Source organism: Chiroxiphia lanceolata, unplaced genomic scaffold (assembly GCF_009829145.1).
Source record: "Chiroxiphia lanceolata isolate bChiLan1 unplaced genomic scaffold, bChiLan1.pri scaffold_49_arrow_ctg1, whole genome shotgun sequence".
NCBI lineage: Eukaryota > Metazoa > Chordata > Aves > Passeriformes > Pipridae > Chiroxiphia > Chiroxiphia lanceolata.
Window position 1 is genome coordinate 3,641 of NW_022476524.1, and position 13,004 is coordinate 16,644.

Consider the following 13,004-nt stretch of genomic DNA (forward strand, 5'->3'; position numbering starts at 1 on the left):
AGGGGGTGGGGCCAGGCCCCAGGTGCCCCCCCGGGTCATGTGAACGGGCGGTCACGTGAGCGGGGAGTGTCATGGCCGCGGCGCCGCTGCTGCTGCTCCTGCTCCTGCTCGGGGCGGCGGCGGCCGCGGGCTGCGGGTACCAGGTGGGACCGGGGGCGGCTGAGAGGGGTGACAGGGCACCGGGAGGGGCTGAGAGGCGACGGGAGCGGGACCGGAGTGTCCTGGGGAAGCGGGAACTGGGAGGGACTGGGGGAACTGGGGTGGACTGGGGGCACTGGAAGGGGTTGGGGGGCACCGGGGGAGGGTGCCAGGGCACTGGAAGGGGCTGAGGGGCAACCGGACCGGGACCGGAGTGTCCTGGGGAAACGGAAACTGGGAGGGACGGGGGACACTGGGAGGGGGTGGGCACCGGGGCGGCTCCGGGAGGGGCCGGGGGGGAACCGGAGTGTCCTGGGAAAATGGACACTGGGAGAACTGGGGGGGAACCAGAGTGTCCTGGGAAAATGGACACTGGGAGAACTGGAGGGGAACCAGAGTGTCCTGGGGAAACGGGAACTAAGAGAAACAGGAGGGACTGGGGTCACCGGAAGGGGCCCGGGGGTAACCGAAGTGTCCTGGGGAAAGGGGAACTGGAGGGACTGGGGGGGAACTGGGAGGGGTTGGGGAAAGGGGAACTGGGTGAAGTGGGAGGGGCCCGGGGGTAACGAAGTGTCCTGAGGAAAGGGGAACTGGGGGAAATGGGAGGGGCTGGGGGCACTGAGAGGGGCCGAGGAAGGGGGCACCAGAACATCCTGAGGAAACGGGAACTGGGGGCATTGGGATGGACTGGGGGCACTGAGGGGCTGGGGGGGAACTCCCTCTGAGCCCCCCCGGACCCCTTTTCCTCTCCCAGTCGTGCCCCCCCACCCGGCCCGGGCTGCTGAACGTTCACCTGGTGCCGCATTCCCACGACGACGTCGGGTGGCTCAAAACCGTGGACCAGTATTACTATGGAGGTGGGGGAGGACGGGTCACCTGGGTGTCCCTGGGCCACCCTCCTGCTCCCCCTGTGCTGTGGCATGACCCCCCCATTGTCCCCTGGGTGTCCCCACAGATGTCCCTGTGCCCCTGTCCTGCACACACACACCCCCCCCCCCGTGCTCTGGGGTGACCTCCCTGTGTCCCCAGGGATGTCCCTGTGCCCCCCTGAACCATCCTGGCTCTTTGGGGTGACCCCCCCTGTGTCCCCAGGGATGTCCCTGTGCCCCCCTGAGCCATCCTGGCTCTTTGGGGTGACCCAGTGCCCCCCTCCCTCCATCCCCAGGTGCCTCAGAGTGACCCCCCAAGTGTCCCCTGTGTCCCCAGGGGTGTCCCCGGGCCACCCTCCTGTGCCCCCAACACTTTGGGGTGACCCCCCTGTGTCCCCAGGGATGTCCCTGTGCCCCCCTGAACCATCCTGGCTCTTTGGGGTGACCCCTCTGTGTCCCCAGGGATGTCCCTGTGCCCCCCTCCTGGCCATCTTGACTCTTTGGGGTCACTCAGTGCCCCCCCTCTCCATCCCCAGGTGCCTTAGAGTGACCCCCACCCCAGTGTCCCCTGTGGGGTGTCCCCGGGCCACCCTCCTGTCCCCCCAACACTTTGGGGTGACCCCCCTGTGTCCCCAGGGATGTCCCTGTGCCCCCCTGAACCATCCTGGCTCTTTGGGGTGACCCGGTGTCCCCCTCCCTCCATCCCCAGGTGCCTCGGAGTGACCCCCCAAGTGTCCCCTGTGTCCCCAGGGGTGTCCCTGTGCCCCCCTCCTGTCCCCCCAGCGCTTTGAGGTGACCCCCCTGTGTCCCCAGGGATGTCCCTGTGCCCCCCTCCTGGCCATCTTGACTCTTTGGGGTCACCCAGTGCCCCCCCTCTCCATCCCCAGGTGCCTTGGAGTGACCCCCACCCCAATGTCCCCTGTGGGGTGTCCCCAGGCCACCCTCCTGTCCCCCCAACACTTTGGGGTGACCCCTCTGTGTCCCCAGGGATGTCCCTGTGCCCCCCTGAGCCATCCTGGCTCTTTGGGGTGACCCCCCTGTGTCCCCAGGGATGTCCCTGTGCCCCCCTGAGCCATCCCAGCTCTTTGGGGTCACCCAGTGCCTCCCTCCCTCCATCTCCAGGTGCCTTGGAGTGACCCCCACCCCATTGTCCTCTGTGGGGTGTCCCCAGGGGTGTTCCTGTGCCACCCTCCTGTCCCCCCAGCGCTTTGGGGTGACCCCCCTGTGTCCCCCTGCTTTGGGGTGACCCCCCCCCCCCCCAAATGCTTTGTGATGACCCTGTGATTTTCCCCCCCCCCCCCGGGAAAAAATCCCTCTTTTAAATTTAGAAGGAACAGCAGAAACTCAGGGAACAAAGAAACGAGGAAGAATTTATTCGGGTCTTTCTTTCACCGAATTTACAGGGAAAAAAAGACTCTTTGGGGTTACATCTTATCCATTTCATAGTTTGACAAAATCCCCCCCTTTTCCAGATAACTTTAATACATTCATTTGTGCCTAAAAAGGTTTCTTTTCTCTGAAAAGGGGCTTTCTCTTTATTCCAATGAGGGATAAAGGTGTCCCGTGTCAAAGATGATGGATCTTCCTTTGTCCTTAGCCCAAAGAGGGAAAATAAACCCCTGTGTACAAAACAGCCCCAAAAGATTTTAATTCTTAAGAACTTTTAAAAGTTCTTTAGAAATGACCCTGATACTCAAAAGTCCAGTTTTTTGGAACTTGGATATCGTACAACTTCACGGTATAATAAAAATATAAATATAAATAAATATAAATATTTATATTAATATAGATGCATAAATGTATAAATGCAAAATAAAGAAAATATAAAGGTAAAATATAAAAATTATATTTTTATATAAATATAAAAATATAGATATAAAAAAATTATAAAATACATTAAAAAACCCCCGTATTTTTATTTTTCATCCCCCCTCGTCCCCCCCCAGTGCGGAACAGGGAGCAGCACGCGGGGGTTCAGTACATCCTGGACTCGGTGGTGGCCGAGCTCGGGGCCGACCCCGCCCGGCGCTTCGTCTACGCCGAGGTGGCTTTTCTGTCCCTCTGGTGGGGACAGCAGGACGAGGACACCCGGAGCAGGGTCAGGGACCTCGTCCAGCAGGGTACGGAGGGACTGGGAGGATGGGAGGGGTCACTGGGAGGATGGGAGGGGTCACTGGGAGGATGGGAGGGATCACTGGGAGGGACTGGGAGGATGGGAGGGGTCACTGGGAGAATCCCCTGGGAGGATGGGAGGGGTCACTGGGAGGATGGGTGGGGTCACTGGGAGAGGTCACTGGGAGGATGGGAGGGATCACTGGGAGGGGAGACTGGGAGGATGGGAGGGGTCACTGGGAGGATGGGTGGGGTCACTGGGAGGGGAGACTGGGAGGATGGGAGGGGTCACTGGGAGAATCCCCTGGGAGGATGGGAGGGGTCACTGGGAGGATGGGTGGGGTCACTGGGAGGGGTCACTGGGAGGATGGGAGGGGTCACTGGGAGAATCCCCTGGGAGGATGGGAGGGGTCACTGGGAGGATGGGAGGGGTCACTGGGAGGGGTCACTGGGAGGATGGGAGGGGTCACTGGGAGGATGGGAGGGGTCACTGTGAGTGCCGAGGTCCTACTGGGAAGGACAAGGGGGGGGGGCACTGGGATGTTTCTTGGGGGTCCTGGGGGCGCGAAAGGACCTGGGGGGAGCACTGGGGGTGTGCACAGGGACATTCGGGGGGGTCTGTGGGGTCTGTGTGACCATGGGAGGGTGCAGGGGGGGGCTGCACCTCCGAGGGGTCCCAGCGACCCCGTAAGGGGGTGGGGCTGCCTCTTGGGGAGCCCCTCGAGGGATTTTGGGGTGCTGACACCCCCCCCCCCCCCAACCCAGGGCGGCTGGAGTTCGTGGGGGGGGGCTGGTGCATGAGCGACGAGGCCACGACCCACTACGGGGGGACCCTGGAGCAGATGGGGCTGGGCCGGCGCTTCCTGCGCCGCCACTTCGGGCCCTGCGGGACCCCCCGGGTGGGCTGGCAGATCGACCCCTTCGGCCACTCCCGCGAGATGGCGGCTGAGCTCGCTCAGGTGGGGACCCCCAAAACTCCCTCTGAACCCCTAAAACTCCCCCTGAACCCCCAAACCCTCCCTGAGCCCCCCCCGGCAGATCGACCCCTTCGGCCACTCCCGCGAGATGGCGGCTGAGCTCGCTCGGGTGGGGACCCCCAAAACCCTCCTAGGGACCCTCAAAACTCCCCCCGAAGCCCCAAAATTCCCTCTGAGCCCCCAAAATTCCCTCTGAACCCCTAAAACTCCCCCTGAACCCCCAAACCCTCCCTGAGCCCCCCCTGCCAGATCGACCCTTTCGGCCACTCCCGTGAGATGGCGGCTGAGTTGGCTCAGGTGGGGACCCCAAAACCCTCCTATGGACCCCCAAACCTCCCCCTGAACCCCCAAACCCTCCCTGAACCCCCAAACCCTCCCTGAACCCCCAAACCTTCCCTGAGCCCCCAAACCCTCCCTGAGCCCCCCCTGGCAGATCGATCCCTTCGGCTGCTCCCAGGAGATGGCGGCAGAGTTGGCTCAGGTGGGGACCCTCAAACCCCCCCAGGGACCCCCAAAACTCCCCCTGAACCCCCAAGTCCCCCCTGAACCCCCAACCCTTCCCCCCTGAACCCCCAACCCTTCCCCCCTGAACCCCCAAACCTCCCCCCCAGGGACCCCCCAAACATTCCCTGTGCATCCCCCCGACCCTCCCTCTGTGGCCTCAAACCCCTCGCTGCCCCCCCACCCTCCCTGTGGACACCCCCAAACTCCCCAGGGGACCCTCCCCACCCCTCTCTCTGCCCCCCCCCCAGTGTGTGGGACCCCCAGTGACCCCCCCCCGTGTCCCCCCCCCAGATGGGGTACGACGGGGTCTTCCTGGGCCGCGTGGACCACCAGGACAAGGTGGCCCGGGCACAGTGCCAGGAGCTGGAGCTGCTCTGGAGGGGGAGCCCGAGCCTGGACCCCCCCAACGCCGACATCTTCACCGGTCAGGGCACCCCCGGGACCCCCCAAACCTGCCCTGGGATCCCCAAACCTTCCCTGGGACCCCCAGGACCCCTAAACCTTCCCCGGGACCTCCAAACCTGCCCCGGGACCCCCAAACCTGCCCTGGGATCCCCAAACCTTCCCTGGGACCCCCAGGACCCCTAAACCTTCCCCGGGACCTCCAAACCTGCCCTGGGACCCCCAAGACCCCCAAACCTGCCCTGTCTCCATCCCTCCCCTGCCACTGCTGACAACCTGGGACCCCCCAAAACCCCCTCCCCTCCTGGGGTTCCCCCCCCAGTCCATGTCCACTCTGTCCCCGGGGGTCCTGCCCTGTCCCCAGGGGGTGACACTCGTGTCCCCAGGGGTCCTGTCCTGTCCCCGGGGGTCCTACCCTGTCCCCAGGGGGTGACACTCGTGTCCCCAGGGGTCCTGTCCTGTCCCGAGGGGTCCTGCCCTGTCCCCAGGGGGTGACACTCGTGTCACCAGGGATCCTGCCCTGTCCCCAGGGATCCTGTCCTGTCCCGAGGGGTCCTGCCCTGTCCCCAGGGGGTGACACTCGTGTCCCCAGGGATCCTGTCCTGTCCCCGGGGGTCCTGTCCTGTCCCCAGGGGGTGACACTCGTGTCCCCAGGGATCCTGTCCTGTCCCCAGGGGTCCTGCCCTGTCCCCAGGGGGTGACACTCGTGTCCCCAGGGGTCCTTCCCTGTCCCCAGGGGTCCTGTCCTGTCCCCGGGGGTCCTGCCCTGTCCCCAGGGGGTGACACTCGTGTCCCCAGGGGTCCTGCCCTGTCCCCGGGGGTCCTGCCCTGTCCCCAGGGGGTGATACTCGTGTCCCCAGGGGTCCTGGCCTGTCCCGAGGGGTCCTGCCCTGTCCCCAGGGGGTGACACTCGTGTCCCCAGGGGTCCTGCCCTGTCCCCAGGGATCCTGTCCTGTCCCCAGGGGTCCTGCCCTGTGCCCAGCGGGTGACACTCGTGTCCCCAGGGGTCCTGCCCTGTCTCTGGGGGTCCTGCCCTGTCCCCAGGGGGTGACACTCGTGTCCCCAGGGATCCTGCCCAACGTGTACGACCCCCCCCCGGGGCTGTGCTGGGACCAGCTCTGCTCAGACCCCCCCGTGGTGGACGGGGACGGCCCCGAGCGCAACGTGGACGAGGTGGTCTCGTCCTTCCTGCGGGCAGCGACCGCCCAGGTGGGGCTGGGGGGGCTCAGACCCCCAGGGGAGGGGCCTGGGGGTCCCCGTTCCCTCGAGATGGGGGTCCTGTGGTGTTCTCCCCGCTGGGATGGGGTTCCCAGGGCTCTGTGGGGAAGAGTCGCCTTCTCCTTTTTCTCCCTTTCCTTCTCCTTTCCTTCTCCTTTCCTTCTCCCCCTTTCTTTCCCTTTCCCCCCCCCCCTTTCCCTGCCCTTTCCCTCCCCTTTCTGTGGGGGTCCTGGGGGTCCCTGCCCCCCCAGGTGAGGGGCCTGGGGGTCCCTGTCCCCCTGAGATGGGGGTCCTGTGGTGTTCTCCCCTCTGGGATGGGGTTCCCAGGGCTCTGTGGGGAGGGAAAGGGGGAGAAGGGGAGGGAAAGAGGAGGGAAAGGGGAGGGGAAAGGGGGAGGGAAAGGGGCCCCCCAGGTGAAGGTCCTGGGGGTCCCTGCCCTGCCCAGGGTGGGGGTCCTGAGCCGTGTCCTCCCCCAGGCCAAGCTGTACCGGACCAACCACATCATCATGACCATGGGCTCCGACTTCCACTACGAGAACGCCCACCTTTGGTTCAAGAACCTGGACAAGCTCATCGCCCACGTCAATGCCCGGGTGAGGGTCCCCCCTGTGCCCCTCCTGTGCCCCCCAAACCCCAGCCCTGGGGTTCCAGAACCTGGACACCTTCATTGCTCGGGTGAGGGTCCCCCCTGTGCCCCCCTGTGCCCCCCAAACCCCAGCCCTGGGGTTCCAGAACCTGGACACCTTCATTGCTCGGGTGAGGGTCCCCCCTGTGCCCCCCTGTGCCCCCAAACCCCATCCCTGGGGTTCCAGAACCTGGACACCTTCATTGCTTTGGTGAGGGTCCCCCCTGTGCTCCCCCTGTGCTTCCCTGTGCCCCCCCAAACCCCATTCCTGGGGTTCCAGAACCTGGACACCTTCATTGCTTTGGTGAGGGTCCCCCCTGTGCTTCCCTGTGCCCCCCTAAACCCCATCCCTGGGGTTCCAGAACCTGGACACCTTCATTGCTCGAGTGAGGGTCCCCCCTGTGCTCCCCCTGTGCTTCCCTGTGCCCCCCCAAACCCCATTCCTGGGGTTCCAGAACCTGGACACCTTCATTGCTTTGGTGAGGGTCCCCCCTGTGCTCCCCCTGTGCTTCCCTGTGCCCCCCCAAACCCCATCCCTGGGGTTCCAGAACCTGGACACCTTCATTGCTTTGGTGAGGGTCCCCCCTGTGCCCCCCCTATGCCCCCCCGTGTCCCCCCTGTGCCCCCCCAAACCCCTTCCCTGTGGGTCAGGAACCTGGACAAGCTCGTCACCCACATCAACGCCCGGGTGAGGGTCCCCCCTGTGCCCCCCCTCTGCTTCCCTGTGCCCCCCCAAACCCCAGCCCTGTGGTTCCAGAACCTGGACACCTTCATTGCCCAGGTGAGGGTCCCCCCTGTGCCCCCCCTCTGCTTCCCTGTGTCCCCCCAAACCCCTTCCCTGTGGGTCAGGAACCTGGACAAGCTCATCACCCACATCAATGCCCGGGTGAGGGTCCCCCCTGTGCCCTCCTGTGCCCCCCAGCCCACCCGAACCCCGCATTTTGGGGGGGTGCCTCCCCTTAATCCCCCCCCTTTGTCCCTCTTGTCCCCCACTTGTTCCCCCTTTCCCTCCCCCTTTCCCCCCCCTTTCCCTCCCCCTTTCCCTCCCCCTTCCCTTCTCCCCCTTCCCTTCTCCCCCTTTCCCTCTCCCCCTTTCCCTCCCCCTTTCCCTCCCCCTTTCCCTCCCCCTTTCCCTCCCCCTTCCCTTCTCCCCCTTCCCTTCTCCCCCTTCCCTTCTCCCCCTTTCCCTCTCCCCCTTTCCCTCCCCTTTCTCTCCCCCTTTCCCTCCCCCTTCCCTTCTCCCCCTTTCCCTCCCCCTTTCCCTCCCCCTTTCCTTCTCCCCCTTCCCTTCTCCCCCTTCCCTTCTCCCCCTTCCCTTCTCCCCCTTCCCTTCTCCCCCTTTCCCTCTCCCCCTTTCCCTCCCCTTTCTCTCCCCCTTTCCCTCCCCCTTCCCTTCTCCCCCTTTCCCTCCCCGTCCCCCCCCATGACCCCCCAATGACCCCCCGTGCCCCCCATCCCAGCAATCCAACGGGAGCCGCGTCCACGCCCTGTACTCGACCCCGTCCTGTTACCTGCGGGAGCTGCACCGAGCCAACCTCACCTGGTGAGGGACGGGGGGACAGGTGGGACCCAGGTGGGACCCGGGTGGGACCCAGGTGGGACCCAGGTGGGACAGGTGTGTCACAGATGTGACCCAGGTGGGACCCAAGTGTCACAGGTGTATCACAGGCATGACCCAGGTGTGACTCAGGTGGGACTCAGGTGGGACAGGTGTGTCACAGGTGGGACAGGTGTGACCCAAGTGTGACCCAGGTGTGTCACAGGTGGGACAGGTGTGACCCAGATGTGACAGGTGTGTCATAGGTGTGCCCCAGGTGTCACAGGTGTGACCCAGGTGTGACCCAGGTGGGACAGGGGTGCCCCAGGTGTGCCCCAGGTGTCCCAGGTGTGACCCAGGTATGATTCAGGTGTCACAGGTGTGCCCCAGGTGTCCCAGGTGTGCCCCAGGTGTGACAGGTGTGTCACAGGTGTGCCCCAGGTGGGACAGGTATGACCCAAGGTGTCACAGGTGTGACCCAGGTGTCCCAGGTGTACCCCAGGTGTCACAGGTGTGTCACAGGTGTGTCACAGGTGTGATCCAGGTGTGCCCCAGGTGTCCCAGGTGTACCCCAGGTGCCCCAGGTGTGCCCCAGGTGTGCCCCAGGTGTGCCCCAGGTGCCCCAGGTGTGCCCCAGGTGTACCCCAGGTGTCCCAGGTGTGTCCCAGGTGTGCCCCAGGTGTACCCCAGGTGTCCCAGGTGTGTCACAGGTGTGCCCCAGGTGTGCCCCAGGTGTGTCCCAGGTGTCCCCCCGTGTCCCCCAGGCCCCTGAAGACGGACGATTTCCTGCCCTACTCGGACGGGCCCCACCAGTTCTGGGCCGGGTTCTTCTCCAGCCGCCCGGCCCTCAAGGGCTACGAGAGGCTCAGCCTGGGCTTCCTGCAGGTGGGACACGGGGGGACAATCCCAGGGAATGGGGGACAATCCCCGGGAATGGGGGACACCCCCGGGAATGGGGGACAATCCTTGGGAATGGGGGATAACCCCCGGAATTGGGGACACAGCCTGGAATGGGGGACAATCCCCGGGAATGGGGGACACCCCGGGAATGGGGGACAATCCCTGGGAATGGGGGACACCCCCGGGAATGGGGGACAATCCTTGGGAATGGGGGACACCCCTGGAATGGGGGACAATCCCCGGGAATGGGGGACACCCCCTGGAATGGGGGATAACCCCCAGGAATGGGGGACGATCCCCGGGAATGGGGGATAACCCCCGGAATTGGGGACACAGCCTGGAATGGGGGACAATCCCCGGGAATGGGGGACACCCCTGGAATGGGGGACAATCCCTGGGAATGGGGGACAATCCCCAGGAATGGGGGACAATCCCTGGGAATGGGGGACGATCCCCGGGAATGGGGGACAATCCCCGGGAATGGGGGATAACCCCCGGGAATGGGGGATAACCCCTGGAATGAGGGATAACCCCTGGGAATGGGAATCACTCCGGGGAATGGGGGACACCCTTGGGAGGGGGAACAGCCCCCGGAAATGGGGGGCACCCCCTGGAATGGGGGATAAACCCTGGAATGAGGGATAACCCCTGGAATGGGGGACACCCCTGGGATGGGGGACCCCCCCTGGGCACCAAGGACCCCATTCCAGGTATTGGGGATCCCCTCCTGGGCGTCCGGGCCCCCCCCATGCTGTGGGCAGCCCCTCCCAGGGATTGGGGGTCCTCTCTGGGCATTGGGAATCCCTTTCTGGGTGCCAGGGATCCCCTCCCAAGTATTGAGGGAGCCCCTCCTGGGCCCCAGGGACCCCCAAACCCCTCTGTGCCCCCCCAAACCCTTCTGTTGCCCCCCCCAACCCCTCTGTGTCCCCCCAAACCCCTCTGTTGCCCCCCCAAACCCCTCTGTGCCCTCCCAAACCCCTCTGTTGCCCCCCCAAACCCCTCTGTTGCCCCCCCAAACCCCTCTGTTGCCCCCCCAAACTCCATTGTGCCCCCCCAAACCCCTCTGTGCTCCCTCAAACTCCACCATGCCCCCCCAAACCCCTCTGTTGCCCCCCCAAACCCCTCTGTTGCCCCCCCAAACCCCTCTGTGCTCCCTCAAACTCCACCATGCCCCCCCAAACCCCTCTGTTGCCCCCCCAAACCCCTCTGTTGCCCCCCCAAACTCCATTGTGCCCCCCCAAACCCCTCTGTGCCCCCCCAAACTCCACCATGCCCCCCCAAACCCCTCTGTTGCCCCCCCAAACCCCTCTGTTGCCCCCCCAAACCCCTCTGTGCTCCCTCAAACTCCACCATGCCCCCCCAAACCCCTCTGTGTCCCCCCCAAACCCCTCTGTGTCCCCCCCAAACCCCTCTGTGTCCCCCAAACCCCTCTGTTGCCCCCCCAAACCCCTCTGTGCTCCCCCAAACCCCTCTGTGTCCCCCCAAACCCCTCTGTGCCCCCCCAAACCCCTCTGTTGCCCCCCCAAACTCCATTGTGCCCCCCCAAACCCCTCTGTGCCCCCCCAAACTCCACCATGCCCCCCCAAACCCCTCTGTTGCCCCCCCAAACTCCATTGTGCCCCCCCAAACCCCTCTGTTGCCCCCCCAAACCCCTCTGTGTCCCCCCCAAACCCCTCTGTTGCCCCCCCAAACCCCTCTGTGTCCCCCCAAACCCCTCTGTGTCCCCCCCAAACCCCTCTTTCCCCCCCCAGGTCTGTAGCCAGCTCGAGGCCCTGGCCGGCCCAGCGGCCCGGGAGGGTCCCCACGGCTGCGGGGACAGCTCTGAGCTCCGTGAGTACCCTTCGAGGGGACCCCCCAGGCCCCCCCAGACCGCCCCCCGGGTGACACAGGACACCCCCAAACCCCATGTGACCCCCCCCCCCCAGGCGAGGCCGTGGCCGTGGCCCAGCACCACGACGCCGTGACCGGCACCGAGCGGCAGCACGTGGCCGACGACTACGCCCGGCGGCTCTCGGGGGGCTGGGGGAGATGCCAGGTGGGACCCCCACCCCTCTCTGGGGGGGCTGCGGGGGGGTTTGAGGGGGCACAAGGTCGGGGGGGGTCAGGCGGTGTCATGTTAATGGGGGGAACTGGTGTTAATGGGGGGGAAACTGGTGTTGGGGGGGGTGGTGGTGACGAGACCCTGAGACTGGGGGGGTTTGGGGGGTGTGGGAGGGGTTGGGGGGTGACCCAGCGACCCTGTTTTGGGGGTCACGGGGGGGGTTTGAGGGGGTACAAGGTTGGGAGGGTTCAGCTGGCATTGTGTTAATGGGGGGAACTGGTGTTGAGAGGGATGAACTGGTGCAGGGAGACCCTGAGACTGGGGGATTTGGGGGGTGTGGGAGGGGTTGGGGGGTGACCCAGCGACCCCCTCTCCTGTTTTGGGGGGGCACAGGGAAGGGCTGGGGGGGGCACAAGTTCAGGGAACGCCGTGGGGAGGTCAACCAGCTTCGCGTTAATGGGGTGAAATGGTCCGGGGGGGGTTCAAGAGACCCTGAGCCTGGGGGGGGGGGTTTGGGAGCATGAGGGGGGGCTGGAGGGGGTGACCCAGCAACCACCCCCGTCATTCCCAATCCCCCCCCATCCCGACAGGTCCTGGTGGGCAACGCTCTGTCCCTCCTGGGGGGCTCCAAGGACCCCCCCGTGTTCTGCGACGCCCTCAACGTCAGCGTGTGCCCCCTCACCGAGACCTCCACCCACGTGAGCACCCGGGGGGAGCCCCAGGGGGGGCTGTGGGGTCCTCCCGGGCCTGACCCCCCCACCCTGACCCCCCCCAGTTTACCGTGGTCCTCTACAACCCCCTCGCCCGCCGCGTGTCGTGGCCCGTGAGGCTCCCGGTCAACGGGACGTGCTACGAGGTGACCGACCCCCAGGGCCACCCCCTGCCCAGCCAGGTGAGCCCAGACCCCCCCCAGGGCCACCCCCTGCCCAGCCAGGTGAGCCCAGACCCCTCCAGGGTCACCCCCTGCCCTGAGAGGTGAGCCCAGACCCCCTCAGGGCCACCCCCTGCCCAGCCAGGTGAGCCCAGACCCCCTCAGGGCCACCCCCTGCCCTGAGAGGTGAGCCCAGACCCCCCCCAGGGCCACGCCCTGCCCAGCCAGGGGAGCCCAGATCCCCCCCCAGGGCCACCCCCTGCCCAGCCAGGTGAGCCCAGACCCCCCCAGGGCCACCCCCTGCCCTGAGAGGTGAGCCCAGACCCCCTCAGGGTCACCCCCTGCCCAGCCAGGTGAGCCCAGACCTCCCCCAGGGCCACCCCCTGCCCAGCCAGGTGAGCCCAGACCCCCTCAGGGCCACCCCCTGCCCAGCCAGGTGAGCCCAGACCCCCCCCAGGGCCACCCCCTGCCCTGAGAGGTGAGCCCAGACCCCCCCCCAGGGCCACCCCCTGCCCAGTCAGGGGAGCCCAGACCCCCCAGAGCCACCCCCTGCCCCTAAAGGTGAGCCCAGACCCCAGCAGGGTCACCCCCTACCCTGCCAGGTGAGCCCAGACCTCCCCCAGGGCCACCCCCTGCCCAGCCAGGTGAGCCCAGCCCCCCCCCCAGGGCCACCCCCTGCCCAGCCAGGTGAGCCCAGACCCCCTCAGGGCCACCCCCTGCCCTGAGAGGTGAGCCCAGACCCCCCCAGGGTCACCCCCTACCCTGCCAGGTGAGCCCAGACCCCCCCCAGGGCCACGCCCTGCCCCAAAA

At 66.0% G+C, this 13,004-nt stretch overlaps 1 protein-coding gene across 3 annotated transcripts in view; it reads left to right on the forward strand.

Annotated features, from left to right (window-relative positions):
- MAN2B1 (mannosidase alpha class 2B member 1) overlaps positions 1–13,004 on the forward strand; it is a 19,740-nt gene continuing 6,736 nt past the window's right edge. For 2 of the 3 annotated variants that reach the window (XM_032677320.1, XM_032677321.1), the window contains exons 1-13: positions 1–143; positions 893–995; positions 2,954–3,127; positions 3,885–4,078; positions 4,892–5,024; positions 6,069–6,211; positions 6,697–6,813; positions 8,306–8,388; positions 9,147–9,267; positions 11,034–11,112; positions 11,208–11,317; positions 11,914–12,021; positions 12,099–12,215. In XM_032677320.1, coding sequence (XP_032533211.1) covers positions 72–143; positions 893–995; positions 2,954–3,127; positions 3,885–4,078; positions 4,892–5,024; positions 6,069–6,211; positions 6,697–6,813; positions 8,306–8,388; positions 9,147–9,267; positions 11,034–11,112; positions 11,208–11,317; positions 11,914–12,021; positions 12,099–12,215 — 1,554 coding nt within the window. In that variant the 5' untranslated portion in view covers positions 1–71. Of the gene's footprint in view, positions 144–892; positions 996–2,953; positions 3,128–3,884; positions 4,079–4,125; positions 4,206–4,891; positions 5,025–6,068; positions 6,212–6,696; positions 6,814–8,305; positions 8,389–9,146; positions 9,268–11,033; positions 11,113–11,207; positions 11,318–11,913; positions 12,022–12,098; positions 12,216–13,004 lie in introns of those variants that run through there. The other variant, XM_032677322.1, reaches the window with a different exon arrangement.